Raw genomic sequence first — 16013 nt, forward strand, 5'->3', positions numbered from 1 at the left:
CTGTAAGAATTGAGGGTGTCCCAGGCTCTGGGCTTTGAGTTTAGGCGTGACTTCTAGTTTACAGAGTTTAGGCATGACTTCTAGTTTACAGAGTTTAGGCACAACTTCTAGCTTACAGGTTTTATGTAGTAGGTCTGCTTCTGTCTGAATTGTGTTTCAACGACAGGATTTAGTCATTCAGCCTGCAGGGTTGAAATAATTGGCTGTTTTCATGTCTGTTCTCTGGCAGTGGTTTGGTGGCTCTGCTAGACACGTGCCAGGCAGCCTCTGGTGTCACCACGTGCTGCACAGCCACCAAGGTTCCTGTTGTGGCTCCTGTGGTGCTGTGTTTCTGTGGGACACATCTCCACGTTATCCTGTGCTTGTGCCATGGAAATATCACCTTGTGCACGTTTCCCAAGGGCAGGGGAAGATGGTCAGCTAAGGCAGGAGGTGAAATCCTRAAATGGTGAGAGCATCACAGTGCAGCACCTGTAGTGAGCTCAGGAAGATGAGCATTTGGCCTGGACTTTGTTGGGGTTGACCCCTGTTACAATCCAGAAAGCTTTAACCTGATAATGGCACTGTTAATGCATGTGGGAAATTTGGTTGGCAAATACTACACTTTTTTGTCTGAAGTCTTTCCTTTTTGCCCTCCATTGGAAGGTGAGTCTCTTGGGCACTTTGCAGCCGTGGGGTTGAGTTGCAGGTCCTGAAGTTGTGCTGCTCTTATCTCTCTGTTCAGCCTAGTTCTGCTCATGTAGGCACAGCTGCTATAAAGGGCCAAGTTAAATGTGGAAATGATTAAGGCTSTGAGATAGCAGTGTGCCAGCATCTGCGTTGCGTGCCACTGTTAATCCCTGGAGCCCRAAAGGACATGGGGACCCAAGGCACAATACAGGAGATCAGCTTGGTTAAACAGATGCACACTCACAAACCAATAACATGATTAAATACCTGCATTTTCAAAGTAAGCAGTCTTCCAGGAATTAACCTATGATGTTTTTACCCTTTCTTCAGTCTGACTCATAGCAGAGAATAGATTGTCTATTTAAAAGGGAATACAGCAATTAAGTGTCTGAAATGTTTCAATGCATGAATCCCTTATTTTTCCATATTCTATTTCCCCAGGAACTGGCAAACTCTGTCTACTTGGTTATGGAGGTGAGTGTGTCTTTCTCTTTTTTTTTAACCTCCTTTCCCTCCCTCTTCCTCTTTTGAATTTTTTAACTCGTTTTAAGCAGACAGGCGTGTTACACAAGGGCTGATTTTCTGCTGGCAGTCTCACCTGTGAGGTTTTGCTAATCTAATCTGCAGCTCAGGCCTTGGACAGTGTGGGTGCAGACAGCAGCCAGGGGATTTTTCACATTGCTGYTTTCAGAAGGTCCCACATGCACAGACTTAGCAAACACTGAACCTCAGGGGTCAGATGGGTGCCACAGAGGAGTGTCTGTTACAGAGACACCCGAGAGAATGTGCTGGACACAGTTTACCTACAAAGCCTCTGCTTGTTTCCCTTCCTCTGCAGTTTTCACTCTGAGGTCTTGTTGACTTTTCTTAATGATGTGGAACATTGATGGGAGGAGTTTCAGTTTTCARCTGTGTCCACTCCCAGGCTTTCCTCAGCCAGCTTTCTGGTGGTCTCCAGTGGTGAACCCTCTGCTTTGTTCTGTTTTACCTTTTTCTCTGATGTGCTTGAACATGGATGTGCACAAAAGCTGGTTAATGCTGCTGTATTGGCWTTGCAATGTAACATTAAAGGGAAATAGGACAGGAATGGGGCTTCCCCTGCCAACTTCTGAATATGTATTTTGACATATTATCTATGTTTAAATATATATGATTATTTACGTTTCACTACTGCGATATGCCTGCCATCCTACAGAAGTTTACTGTTTTCTTCTTAATCTTTGATTTACCCTATATTAATTGAGCTTTCTGTTCTGTTTGCAGTACTGTAATGGTGGTGACCTGGCAGACTACCTTCACAGTAAGTAGAACAACATGGACAGTACTTTTTTTGAGGTTCACCCTTCATGATCATTTGGAAACTGAGAATCCACGACAATAAAAGCTGGTCTTGTAGTCCTTTCTATGTAGGTCAGTAGTTATATATTTTAGTTACAATGGCCTTATAGATTAAACATATTTCAACACTGGTAGGGACAGCGTTTGTCTTTCTTGGTGACTGCCAAAAAGCTATTTATACTGAGRCCTTGCAGTTCTGTAAGGTGGGATTAAAATAAGATTCCAAGAGGATATTTCACTGTCTTGAAGTTTACTCCTAAGTATTCCCACATCTAGGGCAGAATGTATTTCCTATTTATATTGAAGATGGCTGTAGTGTAGGGTGATAGAAACCACTAACTTTAGGATCTTCTGGAGAATACAGCACAGGTATCTGGGACCTGTGCTATTTTGAAGAACCTTTTGGTGAGGCTCAGGGGTTTCTTTGCATCAAGCCAAATGAAATATGCCTTGCAGGTCATCCAGCTGTATTGCTGGGGCTCAGACAATCCCCCAGGGTGTCTTTCAGTGCAGCACAGGTACAGGACCCTGGTCTTTGTGAAAATCACTTTGCACATGAGTACCTAGAACAGGTAGGRGGATAACATGTTCAACAATACACTTAGCTGCACTCAGACACAGCCYTTTTTTTTTTTCCCTGACTGAATTTTTTCCCCTTAAAGTAGCTTTCATGTTGTTTTGCATGTTAACTAGAAGATTACTAAATGTGAAGAGACAACTTTAATCTCATTTCATGTGTGGCTCTGGGTCATAGTTAAACAAAGTTTGTTCACGTTGTTCAAATTAAAAGCTAGTCAGCTGGATAATACTTCAGGGTCTTTATTGAGATACGTGGTGCCTGGAAATGGCAAAAATTGAAGGATTAAAAGCTAAATTTACATTTGCCTTACAGCTAGTGTTGGTGTCCCTAGAAGGATAATTTGGGGCTTGATGCTACCGTGTCACAYTGTTCCTACAGGATAATGAATTATATTTATGGACTTTAATTTTCAGAAAGGGTTTAGTACTTGAAGGAGAAAGAAGGAATATTCTGCCTTTCATGTGTTTTGTTTGCTTAAACTGCAGATGAAGTAGAAGAGACAGGCATTTGTTTTTTAAAGTCCAGCATTAGTGTGCTTTGTCTTAGATAAGTGATGGTGTTTTGCATGTGTTGGTGCTCTTAAAGGAGCATCTTTGGTGGTGGCAGAACACTCTTGTGAACAGCAGTGGAGGATGGTTTTGTGTTTGGTACCTTCTTTCTTTCTGAATGTRAATGCAAATTTTATGCATGAAATGCTTTTGAAATATAGTGAAACTTTAGTTTTTCCACTACCTGAGCTTTGAAAGCTACAATTTTTATCTTCCATGCACATGAAGTGACCATCAGTTTTAAAGCACATAGCTGTGCACTGTCATAGGTAAAGCTGTGTATGTAAACAAAAAGTTAAAGAAACAAATGATAGAAACTAGGATTTATAGAAAATCTTTGTACTACTGTTTTATTGTGTCTATTGTTGTCTTTCCCCTTCTGCACTCCCCACCCCAAAAAAAGCTCCCCCCAAGAAAAAAGTGAAGCATGAAATTAAGCCGTTAATACAGCTCACTTCCTTGTTTATCAGTTGAGATTGCTCAGGAAGTTGGTGGCCAGTTTGAGAAAGTTAGGATGAATTATAATTAAAAAAAAATCAGTTTTACCTCAGTTTGGTTCATGTGAGTATGCCYTGGTGTAAGACTTGATCCTTCTTTGCCTGAGTTCATTTGAGAAAGTTAACCTTTAGCTGTGTTTCCAATAAAATATTTTGGTTTGACAGCTATAAAGATTATTGTGACTGGGAAGTTGGTGCTTAGTTTAATTTTGGCTCTCAACACTTGTGTGCTGATTGCCAGTGAAGAGAACCCAGGAGGCACTGATTTGCAGTGGGAAGTCAGCAAGAAGGTTTAGATACTCCCATCACTGCCAGAGATTTGGGTCTTCCAGATCCCAAATCCTAGATAAGAATGTCATCTTTCTCCAATCCACCACATGCTCCTTTGGGGTATCTCCTCTTCCAGCTTCTGCAGCCACCTGGGGTGCTTTTGACAGGAGTGATTTTTCACTCTAAACTCATCTTGGAAAGCTTTGATTTCTTCAATATTTGACTGCTACTCAGGAAGCTCATCTCTGTTGAGCAGTTATTGTGCTGCTTCAGTTATTTTGATAATTGTGTGATGGTGTTTAATTGCACATCTCCTTTCCCACCGGCTCCTCAGACGATTGTGCTGGCCGTTCCTGTAACACTTAAGCAAGCAGCACATGCAAATCCCCTGGTTCCCAYTGAATGAGTTGCTTGTAAGCTTCCAGATCCATTCTGCCCTCTAATTACAGGCATTAGGCAATGTGGTAATTCCATGSTGAAGCCAAAGGCACCCTAATTCTCCTTGTCTTCATGACTGGAGGACGTGCAAAGGTGCACGTTGCAGTGCACTCTGTGTTTGGCTGGGTTTTGGTGTTGGGCAGCCCCATCCCTGTGACACAACCCAAGGCTCTGTGTGTTCTGCTCAGCACAGCTGCTGTGGTGGTGGTGTCCTTTAGTGGTACAAGGCAATTTCCCTTCTGGGAGCTCTCTGGGTGTTGCTTTCACTGGAGGCCATCGTGTATTGAGCAAAGAGTGGCAGATCTCTGCTGTGTGTGGTAGAGCTGTTACAGAAGTGACCAGCATCTGTGCAGGAATAACTGGAATTCTGTCTCCTCGGGTACTCAGGAGGTCAGAGCACACTGGTCTGAAATTTCTTCTTAAATTCTGTGAGTTTGCTTTGGCACAGGCTGTTATGGACACTCAAAAATGCTTATWTGTGACCTTCCTTAAAGCTTTTGCTTTCATACCATAACAGAGAATTTCTCGGTTTGACCATGATATGTGCAGGGAGCTTTGATCCTTCTAGCCCATCCCAAGTGGTGCAGGGGGCCCTTTTGCAAAGCAGAGGTGTGAAGCCCTGCTGTGTAGCTCGTCTCCCCCTACAGCCAGGTAATTAGGAAAGGTCTAGTGCTATCACAGATATATCTGGAGTAAATGTTCTGACTTGTACAGAACGTTCACAGCAGCGTCACTGACCACACTCTGCATGGGTACAAGTGGGGTAGGAACAAACCAGACCCCAAACAAGTCAGCTTGGTCTCAGATTTGAGTGTGACTTGGATTGGGCCCATGTTAGAGATACTTGTGACACCTGTGGGTAAGAGGAGATGTTCTTTTTCCTAAATAACTTTTCCAAAATGGTGTTGTAACATCRCGTCAGTGGGTGTACTCCAGTACATGTTGGCTCAGCTGACAGGAGCTGTTTACTGCAGTTTACCTGGCAGCCTCTTGCAGGTTGAAATTCTCAGAATTGGCTGAGAACAGGGCACTTCTTAGGTGGCTTCATCCTTTTTCTSTGCCTTCAGAGCTCCTTATGGGCCCCACAGTGACCCAGGGTAAATATTTGCTCTGATCTACTGACCTGAGCAGCACAAGGCAGTGAGCAGAGTGCCTCATCACTGAAGTGGAGCCCATGAAAATAAACACAGGGATATTATTGCTTCTCAGTAATGGCAGAGTAGGGCTTGTGAAACAGCATCCTCTGCAAGAATGCATTGCTCACCACAGACATCCACGGGGATGCCCAGACTTTAATGCAGCATTAGTATTTTGCCAGCAGTTTTCTGGTGAAGATGAGAATATCATCTTATTACAGGGACGGACTTAAAAGTTCCCTGTTTGAGATACAGCAAGGCAAGAGAGTTGTTTTGTTCTCTGCTTGTTGGGGTTTTTTTGGTTTTTTTTTTTTTTAATGGCACCTAAATTGAATGAGTTTCCTGTGTCTTCTCCTTCCCTCTGCTCTTGGTAGCTGGTCTGGGAGATCCTTTGCAGACCAATATCCCAAAGTCATTGAAAATGTCAGTTGTATTTATGTTTCTGTCCTTCAGGTGCAGATTGCTGCTGTCMCACAGTAGACTGATGGGCTGGGTATGAGAGATGAGGAGTTTTGTTTTCCRGTGTTACAGCCTGTTTGTTAATGGAGGGAGGTAAAAGGGCATTGCCCCTACATCSCTCAAGGAACTGTCCCTTCTCTGTTCCTGAGAGCAGAGCCTCAATTTCCCAGTCCTGCCTTCCTCCCTGGATTTGTGATATTTGGTGCTTCCAGAGGATCCAGCAGACCTCTCTGATTTTGCTGCCCTGCAATGTGGTAGCTCCACTCTGCCACTGCTGTTGCACTGGGGGAATGTATCTGCAGGCTCAAGACACCTGTTCAGATTCTCTGTGCCAGGAAAACAGTGCTTTTGCAGGGCTGAGAACTTTGTACAGGCTTCTGTGAAGTGGAAAAGCTTAAATTCCACAGAAACAGGCAGTTCAAAAGCCATATTTTCCATGGATGAATGGATTTTTCTGATTTTGGTAGCAATGGTGTTGTTTTCAGTATTATAAAGAGTTAGAATTCACTTTAGGGTGGCTCAGCTGAGGGCTGGTGGCCAGTGCTGTGTTATTTAAATTATTTAAAGGAAAGGGTGACGCCCTAAAGCTGTGGCTCTTGAGACAGCAGGTCAGGATGAGGTTCTCCACAGTTCCTCTGCTAGAGGCAGAGTGTATTTAACCAGGAGCTGGTAATTGCCTGCTACCTTAATAATRAAAATTACCAAGTTTCAAGTCTTGCTTCATGTTTGTGGGATGATGATCAGCCTGTCTTTTCCTGGGCCTGAGCTGAATTGGGAAAAAGAAAACCAACCTTTTGAATTCCTGCTGTTTTGTTTAAAGATGGWGTTTTAACCATTCCTGAATAGATTTCCTTGAGTGTAAATTGCACAAATACTGCAGAGCCCTTTTGTTGGAGAGAATATTGAGCACAGCTAAGAGATGCTGGACTTTAAATATACAAAAAATGGTATGGGGCTGAGTACACTGGGATATTTCAGCAGGAGGCTGAAGAAAGCTTTGTTAAAGATGAGGCACTGCTTTCTTCAGAAGATGCAAGTGCGTTTTGAAGACTTGCATCTGAGCTGCCTCTTAATAKCCTTAAAATCCCTTCACAGAATCTCCCCTTCTTGGAGAGGAGTCTCGTGAACTCCAGCTGAGTGCCAGTTCATGAGGAAAAAGGGGAGAGAAACTCTATATACATGTGCCCTGCTCTCACGTGTGGTGAGTCCAGGACCACCTGATAGCCATGGTGACACTTTAGCTGTGTTTGTGCCTCCCAGAACACTGAGCTTTGAGAGCAGTGGGAGTTTATTTTCTATTCCCAGCTCTGCTTTACTTATCTGTGTCCTTTGCTGCTTCTCATCCACGTATTTCAAAAGTTAGATTTTTAATTTCCTGTGCTGTGTTAAAGCTGTGTGCAACCTCAGCTGTGTTTTCATAAGGATTCCTCCCTTCTAGCTGACTGGGTAGAGTGGTGTTTTGAAGCTCCTGCCAGCCTGTTTTAATGTCTTACTRGAGAACAGCTGGAAAGGCTCTAATGAAGTCCCAAGTAATTCACAGRGACCTTTTACAAAATAAATTCTTTTATTYRAGTGGAATGGTGCTTGCTTGAAGCMTGACTTGCTCAGTGACTGACAAGGAGGCAGGCTGGTAGCACTGTTGATCCTGGGGTTTGTTCAGCAGGCTGTTCCCAGCTTTGGCAAGAGTTGTGTACGTATAGTTCTTAAAATAACGAGAGCTGATGTCGCGTTGCTCTGATTAGAAGAGCCAGTTGAAAATTATTTTAATCCCTTCAATATTTATTTTCACACCACAGTCCCTGGGAAGCCTGTGTCTCAGGAGAGGCCACTTCAGAGCTTCTATATTTGCCGATTTTGATCACTAATATATTCTTTTTTTAAAAAAAACTCAGCTTGTGAAAGCATTTTGAGACATTCTTGCTGTATCTGTGGCTCTAGGGTGGAGGGTGTCAGGTGATGGTTTGCAGGGGTCATTTGGTAGGGTCTGTTGTTAAATATGGGACCGTGGTTCACCCAAACACTGGGTTTGGGATTAGAATTCTTGTTTGGTTGGGTGATGATGCACAAGGGTTAGGCCCAGGCTTGGATTCATACCSCAAAGGTACAGATCCCTGCTGGCTGTGTGCCCTGACCTACTGTGAATTTAACCTATTAACCCTTCCCAGGGCCAGCACGAGCCTTAATGACYCTTGCAGGCGTAAATCCTAATCCAAGCTGCCTTTCATTTTAACTCCACCTTTAGCCTTCATCTTTGTGATAAAGCTCTGACCTTGGGTATCCAGCTGCTGTTGACYACAGCTCACAGCCCTGCCTGGTGCTTGCCTGGATCTGCCTGGCAGTTCCTGCTGAGGGAAGCCCCAAACCTCACCAGATGTCATTTTTGGACACAGTTAATAACCCAGATTCAGCACCCGGTGCTGGCCCGAGTTCACCATGAGAGACTCAGGGCTGAAAACAGCCCTGACCACAGAATAAACTGGGAATGCAAATGCTCTCCCTTGTTGCCTGTAGGAATCACTCAGAAACGGTGTGTGGGGAAAAGGCATCATATGTGGGAATAAAAGGACAAATTRCAGCTAATTGCTGTGAGACTCTGCCCTCTGGGCTCCTCAGAGAACTGGCATTGTAAGTTTTTCATCTGTGGTTCTTTTTCTTTSCTCCTTCCCAGCTATGCGGACACTTAGTGAAGACACCATCAGGCTCTTTCTCCAGCAGATAGCAGGTGCCATGAAAATGCTGCACAGCAAGGGCATCATCCATCGGGACCTGAAGCCACAGAATATCCTCCTTTCCTATGCTGGAGGCAGGAAATCAAACCCCAACAAYATTCGCATCAAGATCGGTAAGACCCCATTACAAACGTCACCCTAAGCACTCAGGAGTTTGGTGATGGATGGGAGAAACCTCAATCTTGCTTTGGGAAGCTTTCTAGGAGGAGAAAAGCATTGCTGCAGTTATTTTAAAATGCCCTAATGTTTTTAATCCTTAGTTCCTCTGCTAAATGTAGCCTTCAGCTGCCTCTGAGCAGGAACAAAAGTTTTCTGCTCTGCCAGGACAGATTTAACACAAAGGAATGGGGCAGGCCTTGCTCCCTCCCTCAGTAAAAACAAACACCAGCCTGCCCTAATTGACTTGTAATCTCCAGGCTTACCAAGAAACAAACAGAAGTTGTGACTTTTGTCTTCAGCTTTTAACTGTATTGAGGTTAAATGTTGTTGTCTGAAGACCTGACACCAGTTGGTTTTCTGGTTGGCCTCAGAGAGGGCAGTGGGTTGTCAGGCAGAGCCAAAAGTGGGAATTTTCCCAGTCTGARCTCAGCTGCATCTTTAAGAAATTCACCTTCTGCACATCAGGCAAGTGGTGGGACAAGTGCTCCAGAAATCCAGTTACAGAGCACACATATTCCCTGTGGTCYCTCAAAAATAAGATGATATCACCCTCACACGTGGGCTTTTGGTTATGTTACAGCCCAGAGCTGAACCTGACACAAATTAGGTAAAAATGTTCCTCACCTTCACCCWGTGCTGGGGAGAAAGTGTTGGTGTTTTTCTTCAGCTGAGAAAACGAGGTCTAGTGGAAAAGTTTGAAATGTTGCGTCTTTTGTTTTGGTTTGGGTTTTTTGTCAAGTGGAGAGTTGTTTTCTCTGAGGAAGGGAGTGGGAACTGCAAGCACAGGCAGGAGAGCTGTGGGCACAACTGCTCTTGGGTGTGATGTACCTTGGAGCCCTTCTCCTGCTTCCTGAGGGGTACATGGTCCAGGGAGAATGTGGCTGTAGCATTCATCGGTGACAGATGACAGTGTCAACAGCTGTGTCAATCTCCTGCCTTGAAATATCTGCTAACCTTGAGAGAACATCTCAGTGTCATATGATCAGATGCTGAGTAACCTGCAGAGGTAATTTGTTTTGGTATTCCTTGTTCCTGGCTCTCCTACCTGCTAAGTTTTGTATCCTAGTGCTGGGGTTAGCACTGCTGAAACCCTTCTAAAGGAACAGAGCAAAGCACATTTTGGTAGGGCTGGTCTGGAAATGTGGGTAGTGGTGAGAATTGGTTCCTCCTGGATGTGTTTCMCATTACAGCCTTTTCAATGGAGGGGATCTTTCAGTTCCCCAAATGAAGGGTTGAGATACCAGCAGATGAACTGGCTGGTTATGAACTGTCACACTCTCGCTGAAGTCAGGAGAGATTTCCCAGCTGGCATTTCAGAGTGCAGGCAAATGRGTACAAGCAGTGACTGTTGACCCCTGAAAAATGGTGGGAATTTGTTCTTGTGAATGCTGTTATGACTGTCCTTTCCTAGTGCCTGTACTGTGCATTAATAACAAGCCCAAGGATGATTCTGCTCAAGAAGAGCTGTCAGACTCTTACTGAGATGGGATAGAGGCTGCAAGGATTGATGGGAAGTGAAAACAAAGTAGGAAAAAACAACTGGAGAAGATGCAGGCTCTCWAGAAGTGGTGTCTGCTCCTGACCTACCTCTGTTTCTCTTTGTAGCTGACTTTGGGTTTGCCCGGTACCTGCAGAACAATATGATGGCAGCAACGTTGTGTGGTTCACCCATGTACATGGTAAGTGTGATTTCCCTGCAGGATTTTCTGTTGTTTTTGCTTTGCCCCCCAAAAACAAGGCGTTATTGTTCTCTAGTCTTTCCCCAGAAGTGAAATTTTATTTACTTGTCAGAAACCAGCTGTTACACAGGGAGATTCCTAAAGTTCTGGGTGCTGGTAATGTCAGACATCAGGTGGATGTGTTGTCATGTAACTTTTAGGTGAGATGTGGACAAACCCTGCTTCCAGGATGACTGCTTAGATTGTGAAACAGATGTGTTTAAGAAACCAAACTGATCCCTTTTACCCTCTTTGTGCAACCCCCTCTGGGGTCAGGTTGTGATGAGGTGTTCTCTTATTTGTGCTCRTGGCAGCAGTCAAGGTCTCAGTGTCACATCAAGTCAGTGAAAGGAAAAATGACAAATCCAGACAGAAACAAAAATGTCAAAGCCAGACGTGTAATAGTTCCTGGAGACGTGGGTGTCTGAGCTCCAAGTAAAAAGATGATGTGAGTCAATTTAGGTTGAAGTTTTTACAGGTGCCCTGGGGCAGAATGCACCTCATTTCGAGCACAATCTAATCCACTCAGGTTTTTTGCCTGTAGTTTTTGGGCAGAGTTAGGTTGGACTGTGCTGCACTGCACAGGCGTGGTGCATTTTGTAGTTCCATGGTTCTAACTCAAGCAAAACAGACTTCCTCTCTCTCCCTTTTTTTGAAGCCTGATGTTTGTTTGAACTATGCTATATGTGAAGATGATGTAACTCTCCTCTCCTGTGAGAGCTTCCTCAACTGTCTATTTTTAGTGATACTTTTTCTTTCAKAGTCTCTTGTGAAAGTAATTGAAAACACCAAGCTTATTTTTTGAAAGGGGTGGAGGAAACTAGTGATGATCTTTTTTCTATTTGTTTTGTATTTTTATTTTAAACAACACTGGGTGTTACAAGAAATCTTAGTGTTTCATATTGTTCTCTGTTTATTGATGGATTTGAAGGAAGATGGGAAGGGAGGGTTTGGTTGGGATTTAGGGTGTGTTTTGAAGTCTGTCCCTGCTGCTATTGTGGGTCTTGTGCAGGAACCCTGGGAGCATCTGCTGGCAGGGCAGGACTTTATTCCCTGCTTTAGCTCACAGCCTTTTRCTGCTTTGTTTCATTTTGCTCTTTAAAAAGCCCAAAAAATGTATTTTACCCCTACTAGAAGGAACTTTCTGTCTGAACCCCAGTATGATCCATGCCATGGCAAGACATGAAATCTCCTTGTGCAGTTCTTTGTCTGCTTTCTTGGCTTTGTTTGGTGTCATGCCTGCTTCCCCTGGGGACAGACCCAGCTCCTGTCCACAACTTACTTGTTGCCTTTTTTTTTCCATTACGTGTGGCCTTTACTTCTAACAGAGCTGAAAAATTGATCCTGTTCCATGCTGGCAGCACTGCAGTGAAATGTGTGGTTGTAAGCACGTGGGATTAAGCAGCCTGCCCTCCTGTYCCTCCTCTGCTGCTGCTCCTGCTGAGCCTGGGGGCTCTGGGGGCTTTCAGTGTCTCCAGCTTCTGGAACAATCCTGGGAGGGAGCAGCTGAGGGCACAGTGTGGGATTAGAAACCAGAGTCTGAGGCACAGCAGGGCTCAAGCTGTTGGGCTGGAACACTGCCTTTGAACCCAAACTGTGACCTTGGCACCGGGCCCTGGAGCTTAATTAATGTGCTGCCATCTTGGGCTAAATGAGAGAAGTGCCCAAGTGGTGCAGCTCAGGATGGAGGCTGGATTTGCCTGTGCTGTGGGAGCCTTTGCTGCTCTTGGTCTTGTTTCTTGCTTTGATTGAGGAGATCTGTTTGTGATTTCAGTGAGGCTTCTTCTGACCACAGGTGGATTCAACAGAAAATGCTACTCTGGGAGAAGGGGAAGTACTGGGTTTGCCCAAAATACACAGTTTTAGGATATATTTTTGTCTTCTGAATGAAAGTCTGCTTCCCTCACTTAAAAAGGGAAGTGGCCCTTTCAATATAGTCTYAGTGGCAGTAAATYTTCCATGGTTATTGGGGAATCTAGCTTAAGAGATTTTAGAGCATAATAGTGACTTCTCTTTCTTGGAGTTGCTTGAAAACCAAAATAACTACTTCTTTTTGTGAAAGAAATTTCTCTTCTCTCCCCCAAAAGGCACCAGAAGTCATTATGTCACAACACTACGATGCCAAAGCTGACCTCTGGAGTATAGGAACCATCATTTATCAGTGTCTAACAGGAAAGGCTCCTTTTCAGGTAAGTTGCTTAGATTTGATATTTATGACTCTCTCCTGCTTTTCTTAATTTCTTTTTTTCCCTTACTCTAAAGCTTCTGTCATCTCTAATATCAACTCCCATACATTCAGCYTCATGAATTCTGGCTGTCCAGCACCTCAGCAGTGTTGTGCTTTATATGTTGCAATGCTGGATGTGTTGCTAGAATGACTCTTCTCTGGGCTGTATCTCATTGAAATTTATTTCCCAGTTTTAAGTCCTTAGGAAAGGTCATTTATTGAGAAAATTACCATGAGTCAGTTAAAGCAGTGGGKTTTTTTTTAGGCTTACACTTAGAAAATCAGTTTCTATTTACAACTGTACTCAGTGTATAATTTGTAATTATAATTCTGTTGGATATGGAAGGACTATAATAAAGATTGTAATTGCAAGTTAATGTTCAGGATGATTTGGTGGTAAGTAGTGTATTGCAGCTAAATCAACTTGGTTTTCAGAGCAGTTGAGTAGGGTCTTATYAAAAGGATCTTATCCGTCATCTCACAATCTCCTCCAGCCCAAAATGTTTATGTTCATTTGATCCAAACCCCTCCAAATAAAACACAGCCCTGTGAAACTCCACCCTGTGCTTAATGCCAGAACCTCTGGATGAGCTACAGCATATCCTTTGTGAGCAGCATTCTCTGATTTTAAGTTTTTGAATGATGGAGAATTCACCACAGCCATACACCTGTTGGTTTGGGATTACTTCCTGCATTTTTCATCATCTGTAGCTGGAATTCATCTGCCCTCACCGTGTTTTTCTTATTCCCAGTCATTAGAGTGACACACTGTGTGTTACTTCTTCCATCTCTGAATGAGATCAGCAGACTCTCTGTTGAAGTTTCTATTTTAAAGTGTTGTATTAGTCAGATTTTTTTTTCCTTGCTTTCTGGTTGTCTCTTCTTATGTCCTGACATCTCTTTATTCTGATTCTCTAACAAAACAAAATGGAGAAAATCCCCAACAAGCCCCAGAAATTAATAAAAAAGGAAACAAAACCAAATAGCACAAAAAGTCAGTCAGAGGGAAATGTATGCTCATGTAATAAGGCAAATTTTATGAAGTGAAGGGCTTTATGAGCTTCAGTTCCAYAGCTCTTTAGGATTTCACACAAGACCTGGAATGTTTATGCAGTTACATCATCAGGGAGGATAAAGTGAGTTTCTGAATCTGTTGCAGGAAAGAGTGGGCAAATACAGGAGTAAACTAATGGTATGTTTTGGTTTAGTCTAGGGCCAAGAATACTTTTTCCCTTCAGGGTAATTTTTTCCTACTGCTATAAGAATCTTCCATTCCAATGCTTTATATTCTGTCCACCAACTTCCTCTGTATTTAGAGCAAGACTTCATTTCCTTTGCATGTTCCTTTTTTATAAACCCCTACAAAATGCACTGAAACTTCTGAATGGCTTCTGCTTGCTGGCTGCGTCCACTTGTCATCAGTGTTGGTTTCTTTGAGAGGAGAAAACAATTGTTAGGATGAAAGAAAATAAATATTTGTGTGTTAAGAAGAAAAGAGGGAGAGGAAAAAGCAAACTGTGTCTGCATGCATAGGAGAGCCTGGCAYGAATTCTCCCTTGTAGTCTTTAAAAGCACCTTGATACCTGATCATTCAAATGATTTAATTACTGTTTAATGTGGTGRCTTTATCACAGGGGTTCTTTGTTTCTGATTGAGGCATGGCAGTACCCTGCCTTGGAGTGGGCAGTGAAGGGACACTTCAGTCCCTGCCCAGCAGTTCCTGACCCTTGCTTTGTGCCTCCCTCACTAGATARCCTCTGCTGGGCTGGGAGCAGGGGTTTCTCTATTTTCATTTTGCCCACACCCTTTCCCCTTTTGGAGTTTGTATTTTGAAGCAAAATGCCAAGYCCTGTTTGTGACTGCAGTAGCAGCTGTGGATGTTTGATCAGGGAGAGAGAGGAGCTCAGCCCAGATGGTTCTTTGTGCCCCATCTATTTGTTTTGGCCATGTGTGTCACAAATTGCCTTCCAGCTCGAGATCCAGGTGAAAGAAGCCTGTCTAGGGGAAGCTGGTTAAAGTTTAAGTGGTTTTCTGTCTTTGTTGGCATGACTGTGTTGTAAGAATTTGCTGATGGTCACTGAGCAGGCAAGAAGCTGTTGTTTACAGGGTTTTTAGGAGAAAAGAGGGGTAGTGGACAGAGGTGATTGGGATGCCATGAACAGGAATGAGTGCTTTTGGGAGGGATGTCTGCAAAGAAAACAGGCTGATTCCAGAGTGCCACCAGCAGACCCAGTTGTACAGGGAAGCCAGGAACTGGATTTCTGAGTGAACCACTTCGGGCTAAATCCTCACTGTGCCATCCCTCGTGTCTGTCTAGCCAAAATTCCCATGGGAATCTGCTGGGTGGCAGGAAACACTGTGTTTGGGTGCTGTGGCTGTCACTGTCTGAGCTAAGGAGGCACCTTCAGGAGGATGCAGACAAAAAGGACTCCGGTGTTATCTGTGGTGAGGAGGAATGAGCTGCCTAAAAATAAAATAGGGCTTCGGGGAAATGGGTTAGATGGAAAAGAGATCAAATGTGTGGAAAGGCTGAGGCAGCTGTCAATCCTGAAAGTGCTTGTAAATCAAGACAGAGATGTGCGTTTGTGCGTGAATGTGATTTCTGGCTGTCTCAGAGTTAAAATTAACCATAGCTGGGTCACCCAAGGCAATTTCCCAGAGCCGTTCCTGTCCCTTCCCTGCCTCACTGCACGCAGACAAGAAAGAAGCTGCTGATGCTCAGATGTGAACAGTTGGTAGGATGGCTGGTGAAGCTTTCTTAAGGAGCTTTTTGTATTAAACATGCCCATAAACAAAACAGTGAGACTGCCATAGGGATGAGATTAATGGGATTCATAATCCCTATAAACAGATTTGCTGAACGCTGTATTAATGTGGAATTGTTAATTTGCCTTGCCTAATAAATGGTCTGCACTCACAACTCTGCATTTCTGTCGCTGAGGACAGGACTTGAACAATGCAGTTGCTGGTCATGCTGACCAGAACTGGGAAGTGCTTTGGGAATGCTGTGGTTTGCTCTTGTCCTTCTCTGAGTTGAAAAGATTGGGACCTCATGCTCACTGTGAGGTGGTGCTGGCTGTGTAAACAAGTGACAACCAGAAGCAAAGCTGGAGGCAGAGAAGGAATATTCACACAACATCTAAAACAATCCAAAACCAATCTAGTCCCTGTCAGATGGTGTTTTAAATATGATTAGTTAAATGACCTCAATCTCCTTTTTTTTTTTTTTTTTTTTTTTTTTTTTT

At 43.7% G+C, this 16013-nt stretch overlaps 1 protein-coding gene across 1 annotated transcript in view; it reads left to right on the forward strand.

Annotated features, from left to right (window-relative positions):
- Window positions 1–16013, forward strand: part of ULK1 (unc-51 like autophagy activating kinase 1) — a 74288-nt gene that overhangs the window by 14584 nt on the left and 43691 nt on the right. Inside the window, exons 4-8 of the mRNA XM_057376584.1 lie at window positions 1111–1143; window positions 1933–1969; window positions 8604–8777; window positions 10429–10502; window positions 12629–12730. Coding sequence (XP_057232567.1) covers window positions 1111–1143; window positions 1933–1969; window positions 8604–8777; window positions 10429–10502; window positions 12629–12730 — 420 coding nt within the window. The remainder of the gene's footprint in view (window positions 1–1110; window positions 1144–1932; window positions 1970–8603; window positions 8778–10428; window positions 10503–12628; window positions 12731–16013) is intronic.

This window comes from Malurus melanocephalus, unplaced genomic scaffold (genome assembly GCF_030028575.1).
Source record: "Malurus melanocephalus ecotype Western Australia unplaced genomic scaffold, MMel_1.1 scaffold_282, whole genome shotgun sequence".
Taxonomy (NCBI): domain Eukaryota; kingdom Metazoa; phylum Chordata; class Aves; order Passeriformes; family Maluridae; genus Malurus; species Malurus melanocephalus.